The sequence below is a fragment of the Misgurnus anguillicaudatus genome, chromosome 3 (genome assembly GCF_027580225.2).
Source record: "Misgurnus anguillicaudatus chromosome 3, ASM2758022v2, whole genome shotgun sequence".
NCBI lineage: Eukaryota > Metazoa > Chordata > Actinopteri > Cypriniformes > Cobitidae > Misgurnus > Misgurnus anguillicaudatus.
Window position 1 is genome coordinate 32,110,294 of NC_073339.2, and position 16,979 is coordinate 32,127,272.

General features: G+C 37.9%; 1 protein-coding gene across 3 annotated transcripts in view; it reads left to right on the forward strand.

Annotated features, from left to right (window-relative positions):
• pax5 (paired box 5) overlaps window positions 1-16,979 on the forward strand; it is a 63,269-nt gene that overhangs the window by 25,018 nt on the left and 21,272 nt on the right. For 2 of the 3 annotated variants that reach the window (XM_055205492.2, XM_055205494.2), the window contains exons 6-7: window positions 6,110-6,291; window positions 12,780-12,909. In XM_055205492.2, coding sequence (XP_055061467.1) covers window positions 6,110-6,291; window positions 12,780-12,909 — 312 coding nt within the window. The remainder of the gene's footprint in view (window positions 1-6,109; window positions 6,292-12,779; window positions 12,910-16,979) is intronic. The other variant, XM_055205495.2, reaches the window with a different exon arrangement.

Below are 16,979 nucleotides of genomic sequence, written 5' to 3' on the forward strand. Positions count from 1 at the left end.
CAATGACACTGATGCGGGGCTTCCCTGTTTCAAGATAACGGCTCAACTTGACGCATTCGTTCCAATGAACTGCCGTAGCCCAGGCGACATCTGACTTTTTTTAATGTTTAAGTGCAATAATTGGGTCCCCAGTCCTTCTATCAAATGTGAAAGAAAATGTGAAAAAGATCAACCCAGTTACTTAGTTAGGTGAAAAAATAAGGTCTGCACTATCCAACCACGCCACTCCCATTTAGTGCAGAAATCAGCTCATTTGCATTTAAAAGAACACAGCCAAAACGACACATTTTTGCTTACCCCTAAAAAATGGCAAATTAAACATGTTTTATAATGATCTATATGGTATTTTGAGCTAAAACTTTACATACTGAATGTACTCTGGGCACACCAAAGATTTATTTTACATATTAAAAAAGTTAAATGTCCCCTTTAGGCATAAAGTTTGATTTCACATTGTTTTCACATGATCTTACTCAGTCAATATTGAAGAAATCAAGATTATATTTTCACAGAATGTCCTTTACATTATGTAGGATGACTTTATGTAGAAAACTGTAACACAAGCACTCCAAAGAGTGACAGTTTACAAGATGCACTTTTGTGTGGCCAAAGTCTTTTGTATGTGTGCGTTTGTTTGTATGTGTGTGTGTGTGCTGTCAGTGACAGTCTTTGAGAAGAGTGGAAAGCAATAAACCTGCTGAAATGGTGCCATCTCACAGACATGATTGATCAATTGAATTCTATCAGACACACTGACCGCTGGGATTAAAAGGGTCAAAACACTGGAGATCATATACTCAGTCACTGTGTGTTCTGTCTCTGTGTGAGCGCGAGCATTTAAGCTTTGCTGAGGTAAGTCCCAGCGTCGAGGTGTATTAGAGAGACGTGGGACCCGCGGGCCATCACGCAGTCAACGACTAGCTGATCTTTCTTTTAAGTAACCACAGATTGGGTTTAAATTCACATTCAAATGGATCGATTTCTGTGTTCAAATAAGGGAATCTTTGGATAGCTGCTTTGTCCGCCTGTCATTTTATCCTTATACCCCTTTGCATCTCTCTCTATATATCTCTTTCTTCTCTCTCTCTCTCTCTCTCTCTCTCTCTCTCTCGTTTTGTGGGGATTGCTCTGCCCTCTGACTCAAACTCCCAAGAATAACCTCTCAGAGGTATTTTGAAGAAATGAATTGGCTCTATATCAGGGATTTTCGTTTCTATTCTTCTTTTTACATCCCTCTCTCTCTCTTTCTCTCTCTCTCTCTTTTTCTCTCCCTGTAATCATTTGAGGGCTGTAGCTTTCTCAGCTCTTATAATTGTCTCTTCAGAAACTCAACAGCACAGTAATAACTGACTCACGCCGCCTTAACACTCACTCAGAGTGGACCGGGAATCTGTGTTTGGGTGCTTATGTGTGTGTGAGTGTGTGTTCTCATACGTTCATGTTCATTATGTTAATGCTAAAGATTGTTTTGTGTTTACCTACAGTTAGTTATTTCTGACATTCAACTTCATATTTAGAAAATGTATTTATTGTTCATTCAGAATGTCTGAAATCAAAGATTTTTTCAAAAGGAATAGGCCGAGTTCAATTAGAAATGAAAATGTGTTCATTAATTCACCCTCATGTTATGCCGATCCCATAGGACAGTGGTTCTCAAACTGGGGTCTGGGGCCCCCAGGGGGGGGCGCGAGATAGTGCCAGGGGGGCCCCAGTTTTATGACATTTTATAAAATACACTCATTTAACGTGAATTCTGTGTAATTAAACCTAAAAACATAAGGCTACTAACCAACAGCACTACTTTGTATAACTTTATTTTTTTAATTAAACAAAACATATTATTAAAAATTAAAAATAAAAATATTAAAAATAAATAAATGTTCTTTTGGGGGGGCCGCGAAGGAATGCACCATACACAAGGGGGGCCGCACGCAGAAAAAGTTCGAGAACCACTGCCATAGGACATGCACATGTTAGAATGTCAAAATGTCAAATTGTCAAAATAGGTACCCTAGCTGTCACTGGGTCTGAACCCTTTCAAAATGTATAGCTTTGCATGTAAAGAGTATTAGTATCTCAAATATTGGTACATATGTATATTTGTACATACCGGGTTCCCATGAGTCCTTGAAATCCTTGAAAGTTTGTGAATCTGGGGGAAAAAATTCAAGGCCCTGGGAAGTTTTTGAACAAATGCATACATAGATACAGGTCATTGAAAGTGCTTGAATCTATTTTATGCAAGAAGTTTTCTGGAGTAAAAAATCTATATTATTCTCTGTGTAGTGTAGGACAATATCATAAAAATTCTAGACGTTTTAAGCACACGTGCTAAACTGTTCGCTTTAAATGCTTATATCTTTTGTATAGGATTGTTGATTTATATGGGTCATTCTACCGAATTCGTGCAAATTGCTGTCCCGGAACCAAAAAACTAATTTAAAAAGCATTAATGTAGGAAAATGTTTGATAATAAAAAAATATAAGTAAATACCAATCAAAACCCAAAGTAATATTTGAGGTAGCGGCAGGCTTTATATATAAAATATCATCATTTATATGGTGCTTTCAATTGAGAGGTGGTTGTCCCAAACCCCAAGGTCTGAATTTTAACATAGGAAAAAAAATATGAAATAATTTTTGTAATTTTTTTTATCATTGTTTTAGGAAGTATCATTTTGAATACTTTTGTTAATTAAAACCAAAAATATATTTATTGGATATTTTCAGTAAAAATCATGTTAAATCATGTAAAAAAAACACTGTCCCGCATTTTCACGTCACTACCGAAACATTGCATAGTTTGGTCAATAATATAATAATGCTTTAAGCCACTCCCCTCAATTTTGATAAGTAATTGGTGATAAGATCAGTCCCATGGTTTTGAAGTAAATGTGATCAAAAGTTTGGAAATCAGTGTGTGACATTTATGAATGTCACTACCGATCACACGTTTTCAATGATTAATTAAGTTTTTTTGATTTTTTCTACTGGTCATTTAGGTTTTACTCATGTTTCAATGTTGAGAACTGTGCTAGCTAACTACGTACTGATTAGCATCTTAGCAGTAGGATCAAAGTTAGCCTAAATCGTCCCTACCGAAACAGTCACAACCGAAACATTTGTTGACATTTCGGTTGTGACGTGATTGTTTCGGTAGTGACAAAATGACACTTATTTCTTTATTTTAATAAATAAATAGAAACTTTCATGGGCACATATATTCTTTTTCAGTACAAATAATTTGTTAGTCATATTTCTGTAATGTTGTACGTGATTTGACTAGGACTACAAACTAAGATAAAATGAACTAAGCCAGATTAATTTAATTAATTCATACAGTAGAAGCTTGACTCATTATTGATATAAATGAAGGCTATATGATTCTACCTCTGGTCTCTAGGAAAACTTTCTGTCTGTAAATAATGCCGGAAAAACCCTGTGAACACAGCAGCCACAAATCGGCCAATGCCAATACACATAAAAACTCGCAAAAATCGGCCGATATATCGGTCTATCACTAGTTCTTTTATATGAAAATTTATTCAACCTACCTCAAATCAAATAAAAAATTAAGTTTACTTCAATCTCAAAAAAGTCAAACTCAGCAACAAGAGAATCCGTTAAGGAGGCTTAGAGAAGTTAGAATGTGTAATGGAAAAGCACACATGTGTACACCAACATTACAGATGGACATGGGTGCACACACCAAATTCTGTAGTTTATACTGTGGGCCTGAAGTTTTATATGGACATACATTGTCATCTTTTTCTCAAGAGATGTGAAAATCAACACAGCACCTTCAAGGTCTGAACTATCCGCCATCTCTTCAGCGTAATTTCAGTGCAAAGTGCTTTTATGTGGTGTTGCATTAGATATTCTTTGTGCTGTATGTTTTGACTGCATAATGCCAACCATTTTTGACTAACTAATGACTTTTTTTTACACAAAATATGGACAATCCAATATGGTCGTCACTACCGAACATTTGATGTCACGACCGAAACAAATAATGTTCTGGAAAAATAAAATAGGTTTTGTTATCAGAAAAGAAAACATAATTTTATTTAGTTAGATAAAAATTTAAACTAATAAATCCTTGAATTTGAAAACTGTATCAGTGCATGTATGGCAATTACAGAGAAATATTGCTTTCAAAATGCATTTAATTTGATGAACCACTCTTATAGTTTTGTTAAAATAATATTTCTAATCAATATAACCATGACACTGTCTTTAAAAAAATTAAAAAAATATATTTAGAAGGTTAATGTAAAGAAAATCAGAATAGGCTATTAAAAACCTAATTTTTATATCAAATGTTGTTGTGTTTCGATAGTGACAAATTCTGGGAGAGAGAAAACATTTCGAAACTGTATAAAAACATGCTAGGAAATTAAAGTGTCCAATCAGTAGATTAGTGTTCCTTAGATGTTCTACTATGTTTATGACTACAAAGCTTGCAGGAAAAAACACATTTTTTTCAAGAAGTTTTGAAGTGTCAATTTGCACCAATTCGGTAGAATGGCCCATATACCAAAATGCTTTTTTGCATAGTTGTGTGTGTAACTGTTGTTCCCTGAGAAGACGCTGCTTCTCCCTTGCCATACTTCCTGTGTCCCTGTAACGCCGTCTTTGGCAATATATCAGATAGCGATATACTTCCTGGCTCTCCCGTCACCCTGTCTTTGTCATTAATCCTCACCATTGGTTGAATTTGATATACACATTCAGACGCACTTACCTCTGGACGCATCCTCAAAGTGTCACCGCAGTGATGCAGCGCAAGTTCCCTCGAAAGGAAACTGTAACAATGTATCTTAAAATGTCACACGATTTAACCTTGCTCTTACTTGAAATGTGTCCCCACATTTAGTCCTTGAATTTGAGGGTTTTGGACCTGAAAAGTCCTTGAATGGTCCTTAAATTTTAAAGTTAACTAAGGTGTGGGAACCCTGTATATATTAGGACCTTCATAGGGGGACTGCCCCAGTGACAGCTAGGGTACATAGAGTTTGCTTCCAAAACGCAATAAATCAATTTTGACTAATTTCTGTAAAAAACGTGTTTTTACACTGTCATTGCAGTTGTCATCAGTAACAATAAAAAAGGCCTTTATTGCGTTTTTTTCCTAACAATGTGAGAATAAAACCAATCATCTTGGTGTGTGCTAATGGCATGCTCCACCAATAGAGGGTATGCAACGACGTTTCTTTTTTCTACGTGACCACGCCGAAGTTCGCCCTGTTGAGTGGAAAAACATGGAACAAAATGGCTGGTTTTCATAGCGGCTGCTGCGAAAAAGCCAGTAAAACTGACCATTATCAGCTTAAATTGAATTTAGTTGGCCTTAACAGTGACCCTAACAACTTTTTAAACAACCAGTAGTCTGTGGACATTGGCATTTGGCCAGACATTGCTTTTCTTGACATATATGTTTGTCTTTCCTAACACTATTAAACCATCCCACCTTTGTAGAACACAAGCCTCATCATAATGGATTCAATTACACAGAATAAGAGTATTTATTGGTGTATTTTTATAGGATTTTTTTATTCCAAAATTTTACATACCTGACATATGGCTGACATATGGTTACTTTTCCCTTTTTAGACACGTTTTTCACGCTATGTTAATGTTGTCGCTCAGACTTTTTGCCACTCAGTGGGCGTAACTGCAGTCACTTTCACCATAGCTGAAGTCACATGCATACCCTCTATTGATGGATTGAAGATAAAAATCTTGGCCTCTCTCTGCTGTCCTTGGAGTGTTCATATAAGGCCGGAAGGGTATACAACACGTTTCTGAGTTAAATCATTTAATTTCTGATCTAGTTACAAAATGAATAATTTGTAAATAAATAAAGCAGACTTATGTTCTTTGGCTTTAACTAAATGACAAAATAATTAGTAAATAGGTGAAGAAACTCTTTGGTTTGGTGGTTATTGTGCTTTAACATCCTTTAGGAGTTTTAAACCTTAGTACCAATTCAATGCAATTTTATGAAAAAGAGCAACTATTGTTTTTAATACACCCTCCTTTTGTAAGTATTACATTATACCATATTTATCGATTTTTAGATTCTAAAAGTGTTTAAATATCTTTCCAGCTCTACAGGACTCTCCTTTGGCGAATGGCCATGGTCACTCGGGGCGGGACTTTCTGCGCAAGCAGATGCGAGGAGACCTCTTCACGCCGCAACAGCTCGAGGTATTGGACCATGTGTTTGATCGACAGCCCTTTCCTGAAATGCACTTCACCCCTGACAACAGCAGCACCAAGCCCGCCCAGGTAATGGCTGGGGGATAGGGGCGCGTACCCTGCCAGGGCTCCTAAGCTCATGCTTGCCCCTGTCCGGCTGCCAGCATCGCTTGACCCCGTCCCAACCCTGCTGTTGACCTATGCACCCTCACTGAACCTAACGCTGACCTTTCACCTCTCTGAGCTTATGCTGGGGCCTTGACCTCACTGGTGCGATGTGTCCTCTATAGAGTTTTTAGCTGAGGTTAAGTTTCAAGACTGCATAGAGGTTTAGGGTTAAGTAGCAAACACTTGTTCTTTACTTTGTAAAGTTACACAAACATATGGCTTATGCATCATGCAAGTGGGTGCATTAGATACATTTAGCTATTGTTGTTTCCAAAAACATATTTAATGTTCATAAATTCCAAAACTGCAATATGTTTCTGTTCTGTAATCTGCATTTATTTCAACTGTATATTTTTTATCCTTTGAACTACTGTTTGTGCAGTGCAAGCTTTGCATTAATATACTTGAAAAAATTGCTAGCACTAGCGCATGCCAACAAACAGCAGACACTATGCATTAAAACTACAGCTATACACACATACAGATGGTAACATGTCCCATAACTGATCACAAAAATAGAAAGTCAAAGTTGTCAGTCAAAAGTCAAATGCAATCATCCCCACATTCATTCATTCACTCACACAAACAAGGCCAGTGTCAGAGATCTATAGACTTGTTTGAAAGACCCCACAATTCCTCTGTCCATTTCACCACTGAGCCCTGAGGCTGGCAAGGTCAAAGGCTACTGAGCAGGGCATTAACCTAAGGGTCAATATGCCTCCCCTGGGTATGTGTGTGTGTGTGAGCTAGGTTTACTGTGGCACAACCGATCAGACAAATTGCAAATTTTGAGCGGTCTCCTTTTCTTTGTTAGAAGCAAGTATGCTAACTGGTCTTGTGTGATTGACTGACAGGTTGTTTCCCCTGCACTGACAGTTTAACCTGTGAATGCTACTGAAGGAGAGAGAAATGATGTAGCGGTTTAGGGTGTTTGTGTCTCCCAGGGGTAGAAAATGAACTTGGGACTTGATTTCGCTCTGAAGTCAGTAGATTTAGTTAAGGTCAAGGGCTCCATTTCATACAGTTGATGTTGGGATTATGTAATTGTATCAGTCATCTGAAACTTATGACAATAGGTGAGGATTACATGCACACTTATGAAAAAAATATATATTTGTGCACAATTTTATCAACTTCCTGTTTTGTAGTTTCATAGTAACGTGAGTAAAGGTTATATCTCATGTAAGCAAATAGTAGACGTCTGGGATTGGGAATGAGCATTTGTGTTTCTTGCATTTGGCAGATTCTTATATAAAGAGCAACGTACTTTAAAATAAGGCTATACATTTTATCAGTAGCCTACAAACTAAAAATTGCTGGGTTATTTTCAACTCAGCCATTGGGTTAAATTAACCAAGAAATTGTTTATATTTGACTCAACAAAACATTTTGGGTTGAAACAACCTAGCATATAGGTTAAATTACAACAGCTTTGACCCAATGCTGGGATGAAAACATATTGACGTACTGTCCGTGACGTCACCCATAGGTTTGTAAAGAGCTTTTTTGAAAGCAATTGTTTTGAGCCTTTCGTCTGTATCTTGGCTGCATGTCATAGCGCATCACTCGCATGTGTAAAGAGGCGGGACGTGGGCCAAGCTTAGGTGGCTGGTTGCTGAAACCACGCCGCTAGCTTGACGGTAATGACCATAGACATTATATACGTAGACACCTCATAGACTGACACTGCCTATTGGAGCTGACGTATTAGCACAGCCGCCATCTTGGATCTTGGTATCCCCAACTACAATAATCATAACTCCCTGAATTTTTACCGGATTTTCACACGGTTTGGTTACATGTAAGTAACGTTAGTTACGATGAAATAATATTATAAATGGTAAAATAACCAAAATTTTTCTTCAATCTTACTTGTGAAAGGTAATCCTATGCAATCTGGTTTCAATACTGCTCCGTAAGCTGCACAAAATTCGGGCATAGTTGCTTGTTCTCCGTTGACTTCGATTGACTGTGGTGCTAGCGTATAGTGAGGAAACCAAACCAATATGGCGGCAACGCTGGATTACGTTCCAGCACTTTATAAGGCGTCTGCGTGTATAATGTCTATGGTAGTGACAGCAGTGGCAGTGTCATGAAACGGAAGTAGCGATTGTCTTATTTTCCCCGTGGTGACGTATATCGGAGTGAAACAGCTCCGGAAATGAAAAAAGGTGCGACTTGAATTCGTCCATCGAGAATTGATTGGATAGTTTGAAGTTGGGTTGCTAATCGCTGCAATCTTTTCTCCGACCCCGTCCAGCTGCCATACCATATGACCGGAAATAATGAGAGATTATGAGAGCACATGAATTAAAAAAAAAAAGAAATCTCACAGATAAGTCTTTTTTTTAAATACCACAATATTCCTAAAAAAAAACAGTTTCAGTTTGACTTTAATTATGCAAAACTTAAAGGCTTAATATAATTTAAACATAGTTACCAAAAAAATCGCCCCCCTCACAGTTGTCATGAAGGTCAGAATTTGATATATAGACCAAAAACACTTTTTATACCCGCTGTAAACACATTTATTTTTGCTGTAAAATTGGGCATTTTAACATTGGGGTCTATAGGAATTGACTCCCTTTCGGAGCGTGCCTCTAGTGTTTAGTCGTTGAATTGCAGTTTGAGTCATTTCCCCATTGGCTTCATCAGTGAGATCGGAAGGTTGCCCCCCGGTTAAACCCCTGACCTTTGCAATGGTATGCTCTACCAATGCTCTACTCATTGATCTGCAGCCTATTTATGCCTAATGGTTATTAGCAGCACTGCATTTATGGTTTAGGTTATTGGTGGGCATGCAAAAATTGTTTATTTTATTGGCATTATACCCTGAAATGTTTCAGTTTATTGGCGATTATATGCGGAAATAAGCACACACTTGACAAAGATGGCAGAATTTACTCAAGTAATATAATTTCAGTCGGTAATGTACTTGAATATTCTCACTATATCTAGTGCTGTACTGGTATATTTACAGTTATATAAATATCCTCTCTTGTATCTGCTTATATGAGATATACTTTCCTGAGAGTTGCTTTGGTAAGAAAGCATCAGTCAAAAATATTAAACATAATCCGTAAATGTATTTCACTGATTCTACTCCCATGAATGTAGCGTCATGGTATATCTATAACATAGTGGTGAAATTCTCTCTACCTCGTCTCTTTTACATTTCTAGCCACATTATCCTTCTTTCCACTTCTGTTCTCATTTGCTCCCTCCATCTCTCAGTTTGCGGTGCAGGAAGGACCATTAGGCACTGGCAGATCTATTAATTAGTGTCCTGCACTTCAAGGGGGAGCATATAAAACAGCGCTCGCTCGTGAGAGTCATTTCATTTGAATTTCCTCTTTCCATCTCCTTACATTAAGCCAGAGATACATCAACAGCCCAACAAGCCCTACTCTGAACTAATTACCTAACCACACCAAGACAAAGGCAGAGAGAAAAACTTAAAGGAATTGAAGAAAATACAAATATTTCAGTCATTGGAATATTAACCATTCATGTAGACCAGTAAAGATAAATGCTTGCATTTGTAAAATACATTATGGTTGTTGGAGCTGTTGCTTACTGGTTTGCCACACATTAGGCCAATTGGTTCTGGCTTGCACCATCTTGCACCTGTTCTCCCTTTTATTTCCAATCCTAAATTTTCTTTCCAAAATATAAATTTTAAATCTTAACGTTTACTGCCAGATAAACACAGTGTGCACGCGTTTGTGTGTGTGTGTGTGTGTGTGTGTTATGCACGCTGAGAGCCACAGTTCCCTGCTTCAGAGGAGCACACCAATAAATGCCTCCCTGCCAGTCAAACTCATTTAATACTGCATGCACCGCTAAATATCCCCCCATCACTCTTTCTCAATATACCACACATGCACACATACATACACGCACACGGTGCAGTTTACATGCTCTTTCAGGAGACAATACATACAAGCAGAGGGAAAAGAAGAGAAAGAGAGATAGATGGAATTGGAGAAAGAAAAAGCCTCCGAGAGGAAATACTATTATGTAAATGTGGCTGCGGGTCGGGGTGAAATTATTTTGGTGTCGTGCGATTAGGGGCCTCATCTGTTATTGATGTGTGCAGACAGGAGAGCTATTACAGAGGGGTTGTGTCAAGAAGTGGCCCCCATGAAAATTGTGACCTCACAGAGGGAGAGCTAGAAAAATAAGAAGATATGGTATTTTAGTAAGTTTTGGATAAAGTCAAATGATTGTCAAAATCAAGTCAAATTTAATAAAAAGTAGATCTCAACATTTGGTTTGAACTACCACTACTATTAATACCACTACTACCACTACTACTACCTCTACCACTACTGCTCTCTTTCTTTCTGTTTCATCTATGGTTTCTCTTAGCATCTGGCCTTTCTCCAGTCTTTACCCCAGCTGCGGTGTGTGTGCCAGGTGTGTCTATATGTGAAATGTATGTGTGCATCATGGTTACTGATGGGTTGCGTATCTTCAGAATTGACAACGTTTACAGGCTAAAATGAGAATCATCCATCTTCACTAGGCTGCTGTCAGAGGCAGGGCCAAACTTCATAATCCCCAATTACTACAGCTAACCTCCCCATCTACATACCCACATGATGAGGGGGTGGGTGCGTGTTGCATAAATATGACTGAAATACTGAGAAATACACATGGTGGCAAGAAGTCAGTGATGGGAAGGGAGAGAGAGAGAGAGAGAGAGAGAGAGAGAGAGAGAGAGAGAGAAATGGCATGAGCTGTGATTGGTAGGGTCACAGTCTACTGCCCTCACTCTGGTGATGAGCACAGAGGTGTTTAAGGGGTCACTGCGATACACACATACACAAACAAACATCTTGCTTACTGTATTTATTAGATAGTGATGAAAAACATAAGGAATGTAACAATTCCGGTCCAGGTTCTGATTCAACTAAGTATTAAATATATATATATAAATACACACACATACATACACTCACCTAAATGATTATAGGAACACCATACTAATACTGTGTTTGACCCCCTTTCGCCTTCAGAACAGCCTTAATTCTACATGGCATTGATTCAACAAGGTGCTGAAAGCATTCTTTAGAAATGTTGGCCCATATTAATAGGATATCATCTTGCAGTTGATGGAGATTTGTTGGATGCACATTTAGGGAACGAAGCTCCCGTTCCACCACATCCCAAAGATGCTCTATTGGGTTTAGATCTGGTGACTTTGGGGGCCATTTTAGTACAGTGAACTCATTGTCATGTTCAAGAAACCAATTTGAAATGATTCGAGCTTTGTGACATGGTGCATTATCCTGCTGGCAGTAGCCTTCAGAGGATGGGTACATGGTGGTCATAAAGGGATGGACATGGTCAGAAACAATGCTCAGGTAGGCCGTGGCATTGAAATGATGCCCAATTGACACTAAGGGGCCTAAAGTGGGCCAAGAAAACATCCCCCACACCATTACACCAATGAGAAATTGAACAGGTGTTCCTAATAATCCTTTAGGTGAGTGTGAGTATATATATACCAGAAAAAAACAGGAAATGTGTATGTAATATTAAAAACAGTATAAAAGTATAAGCTGAATTGTCAAGTATTTAGGGTAAGTTCCCCTTGCACTTGAACAATAGCAGGCAGCTGCAGGATCTCTTATACCTAAATGAAATTAAATCCTAATTTCTAATAATAATCAAAAGACTTCAGGACTTCAGTCTCCTCAAGATGTGTTTCATGCCAAGAGAGATCACACTAAATACTAACTGATGCCTGAAGAAGACATTTAGTTCTGAAAATGGTTTTGTTATTCATTTTGTGTACATATTTCCTGTATTTTCTGTTTGTATCTTAAAAAAGAGAAATAAACATGTATGCACATTAAAACTTTGCTAAAACAACAAAGCTGGTGATCGTGGCCTAAGACTTTTGTATATATATATAGAAACTAAATAGGAACCAGTGCTTGATTAGAGGACAAGCTTACAATTTCAAGTTTGAAAGGATGATAAAAGTGGTTGGTAATAGTCTGTAATAATATCAATAAAGTAAAAACAGGGCAGGTGTGGATTTTGTTGAGAGTTTAATCTATTTCTAATCAGGGTGATTAATAAACCTCATTCAACACTAAAACAGAAGTGACATCCACTTCCTAAAATCTGCCATCCAACCACATCCACACCTGAGTGACAAACCCCATTACCACCAATGGAGATGAATCACTGTGGCTGTGTATTGGGGGTATCATTGTAAGTAATTGATCGTGAAAGCACACAAGCAGGGTCAGTCTGAGGTCAGCCACATGCATCACCTGGCCACCACAATTCACTAGAAAACATATAGTCAAGATGTGTGGTAATGTATATCAAAAGTGATGTCATGGTGTTGATTTTCTTCCATTATAGCCACCTAATGAAATCTCTCTCTATAGACGCCTGATTACTCAGCTATGGCATCTCTGGCTGGTGGATTGGAAGAGATGAAGAACAGCTTGGGCAATCAGACGGGAGCAGAGTTGGTTTCCACCGTTGCCGGACCTCAATCATATCCACTAGTGTCCGGTAAGCAAAGCGATATGTATGACGATACATATAAAATTTCTTTGCTTCTTAAATGTCTGTATATTTATCTGTACATTTTTGTATAGTTGACATTCAAAATTGTTTGTTTTTGTTTTAGAAAACACCAAATGCACATTAAAACTGACATGAACCAATTAATCGGTTAATTGGTTATAGTTTCAATGATCGCATGTGATACATTCCATTTCTTATGGGTTGCTTCCCTAAACCATTTGGGGCATCAACAGGCAGGAGTGCTTTACATTATTTACATTATTTAGTCGGGGCAAAATATTATCACAAATAAGTCAAGCTGATGAAAAACTTAAAAAGGCACAAAAAGTGGTTATAACAAAATCTTATACTAGAAAATATAGGAACCACACTGTAAAAATGTCTTGGTTATTTTTGACCCATAATGGGTAAATATTGGACAGAACACATGCTGGGTTAAAAATGACCCAATGTTGGGTTGTTGTTATGCAACCATGGGCAGTTGGGTTAAAATAACCATAGGAAAAATAGGAAAAATATCGAAACTCTTTGGTCATTTTTGAGCGCGATGCTAATGGTCTAATCAGATTCAATGGATTATGCTAAGCTATGCTAAAAGTGGACTCGTCAGACCCGGAGATCATCTGAATGGATTCCAAAATGGTAAAAATCAAGTGTTAAACTCTTGGGTAGCTGGAAAATGAGCAGGTGAATCCTGAAATCAGCTCAATTTAATAAGCTAAGATGCGATTCCCCAAAGTTTCACCTGCTGCCGGCAGAGGTGCTAATTTAGTAAATGCGTCTGTTGGTCGCAATTGGGGGAATAGACAAACAACCAAAACAATCAAATGGGTTGGAAGATAGGTTTTTAAAATTATATACTCTAATATTAAGTCAAAACACCCACCCATGTAAATCGCATGGTTATGAAAACTTCTTTTTATATAAAAATTATATATGCCATATGAAATGACATACTGTAATATCATGCTTATTACCACTATATTGCTGATCTGAGATCAGCTTGTCCTTCAGAAGGGCCTAAAATGGTCAATTTGGGGGTCGACAATATGGGGGCCCACAGCTGACTGCATATAGGAGGCTTGAAATGACTAGCGGTTGTGTTAAAATAAAGTCGAATCATTTAATTGTGAATTAGCTTGCTGCAGGTTGCTCAGTGGTGAGGTGGGAGTGTTATCAGACCTGTTAAACAGTGCTCAGTGATTCAGATTCAGACTCTATATCCTATGGGACATTGAAAGTGGATGGAGAGATGTAATTACTATATACACGTCTCCTCTTCTCCCTCACTCTCTCACTGCATTGGGGAGTAAGGGAACCCTAATTAAGAGCTGCTTGGACAGGAGCCCTAACGAGGGAATCATGGGATTGGGATTTGGGCACCATCTGACAAGGTAGAGCGAAACCTGTACATACACACAATGTGTGTGTGTGTGCGCACGCGTGCGTGCTTGTGTGTGTGTGTGTGAGTACTGAACGGGAGAATGAATAAAAGAGGGGGTTACTCATGTTTGCATACAATCTTAAAAGTCAGGCTGTATATGGCTCCATAAACCTTCAGTTACACAAAAGATTTTGTAGTGAAAAAGGATCTACAGACTTTAAAAAATAAGAAACAAAAATGGTTGTTTGAAGAACCCTTTAAGAACATAGAGTGTAGTGTCGCCCCCTATTGTCAGATCACACAGGAACATTTTATACTCTCCATTTTTAATTTCTACCCTTTAAATTATGAATATTTATGTAGACACATTTAGACATATAAAGGCTTTTATACAATAATGCATAAACTATGATAAAAGGAAAAAATGACACTTTTAATTTGTTGCTTTTTTCTGTATATGCCATATCTATTTAGACTGATCCACATTGCCGGAAATGGATATTAATAACTTGAAAATGTGTTTATATAAGCCCATTTATCTATCCTGCACACGTTTTTTGTTTGTGTGTTGTCTATGAACAAATAAGCCTTTTGTAAACAGTACAAATAGGACATGATAGGGGATGTAAAGCCAGACTCAAACGTGTGTCGACCGCATGTGCACTGATCACTGAGCAGTTTGTCAGAGTATGTTGGATACCTGCCAGATCTCGTTTCTGACACATATTTTACCAGTTTTATCTTCTTTGAAAACACAGACAGGAAAAGTTTTACGTCTATTCTGCTTCATTCTTCAGTCTGCTGACAATGTCTCTCAGAGGACCAGTCCTTGTCTGCTCTTCTTCTCTCTGTCTGTCCCCCTATGTCTTTCTCATTTTTGCCCTGTTCACTGACCCGGAGTGGATTAGTATCCAGTCTTTACTAATGTCTTACTGTCTCCTAACACAGACGACTCTCTAACATGTCAACCTAGCAGAACAGAGAGAGAGAGAAAAAAAGAGAGTTTGTACATGCCTCTGTTCCTAACCCTTTCCTTCTGGTAAGGGTGTTTCTTTCGATACGTTTAATCTGGTAGACTTTTACATTCACAATGTGTAATGTGTTTGGCAGAGGCTTTAATACAAAGCTAAGCTATAGTGCATCCAAGCACCAATATATGCGTATTTGCTTTCTTGGGAAATTAAACCTCATACCATGGTGCTAGCCACATACATGTACATTAATTATTTGTTACCTGACAGATGTCCCCCCACACAAATGGCTGCTACACCCCTGGACTGATATTTTAAATTGACAAGTTGACATTGGTTCCTAAAGATTCAACTAAAACATAATATATTAATATTAATATATTAATTAACTCCAAAGTATAGACTCTTAAAAATAAAGGTGATGCAATTGGTTCTTAATAGAAGAACCATGTTTGGTTCCCCAAAGAACCATTTATTTCTTAAAGGGTGGTTCAATGGTATTTCATGCATTTTGACTTATTAACACAGTTATAGAGTTGTTTCCTAATACTTAACGTAGGCAAAGTGTCAAAAAAGCAGCAGACGTTTCAGGGGTTTCTATACGTATCACTTCTTTATATGGGCACTTTCCCTGGAAAACCCCACTCACCCATCAACAAGCGGGAGATGCTAGAACTTACGAACATCACATCACGCGACAGCTTTGTTTAATTTCAAAACTCAAAAATGCCACGAAAGAAGAAGTGTGTTTTTGGATGTAAGGAGAAAAAAGTCAGCCTTATGGAAACAATGGATATAGTTTATTATACGGGGTAGCAGCGGAGTTTTGCGTGTGTGTTTGATGCACTGGATTTCACTGAAAATTCCCAACCGGGTCATAAGTTGCATGCGGTAAGTAAGACTTCTGTCTTATGTTGGAAATAGGCGCGTCCATATTATATAAATGACACAAACATGTAGTGAATCATAAGTTAAACAGTGTTGCATGACTCGTACTCGCACCTCCCGCGCTAGTAACTCCTCCTTCTTCATTTTTTCCGTACGTTATCGGAAAGAATTGGTAAAGCTAATCTTTCTTTTATAAATCTGATTAAACTAAAGACTCTTCAGAGATATAAAATATGTAATACTACACTATAGGTACTCCAGATTAACATCAGAAATGCAGAAACAGCGTGTGTTATGTGAGTTTTAACCTTTTTATTGTCTGTAGAGCCTTTTTCTATACAAAAAAGTTACTTTAAAGGTTCTTTAAGGTACCATACAGCCAAAAATGGTTTTTCTATGGCATCGTGTAGCACCTTTACACAATGCCTTTTTCTATACAAAAACACCTTTGTGGAGCAGAAATGTACTTCAAAGGTTCTTTAAGGCAGGGGTTCCCAAACTTTTTCAGCGTGCGGCCCCCCTTATGTACGGTGCATTCCTTTGCGGCCCCCCCAAAGAAAATTTGTCACAAAAACTGTTCTAAAACTCAACATTTTAATAAAAAAAACATTAAATTATACAAAAAAGTAGTGCTTTTGGTTAGTAGTCTTGTTTTTTTAGGTTTAATTACACAGAATTCATGATAAATTAATGTATTTCATAAAATGCCATACAACTGGGGACCCCCTGGCACCATCTCACGGCCCCCTGGAGGCCTCGGCCCCCAGTTTGAAAACCACTGCTTTAATGTACCGTACACCCAAAATTGGTTC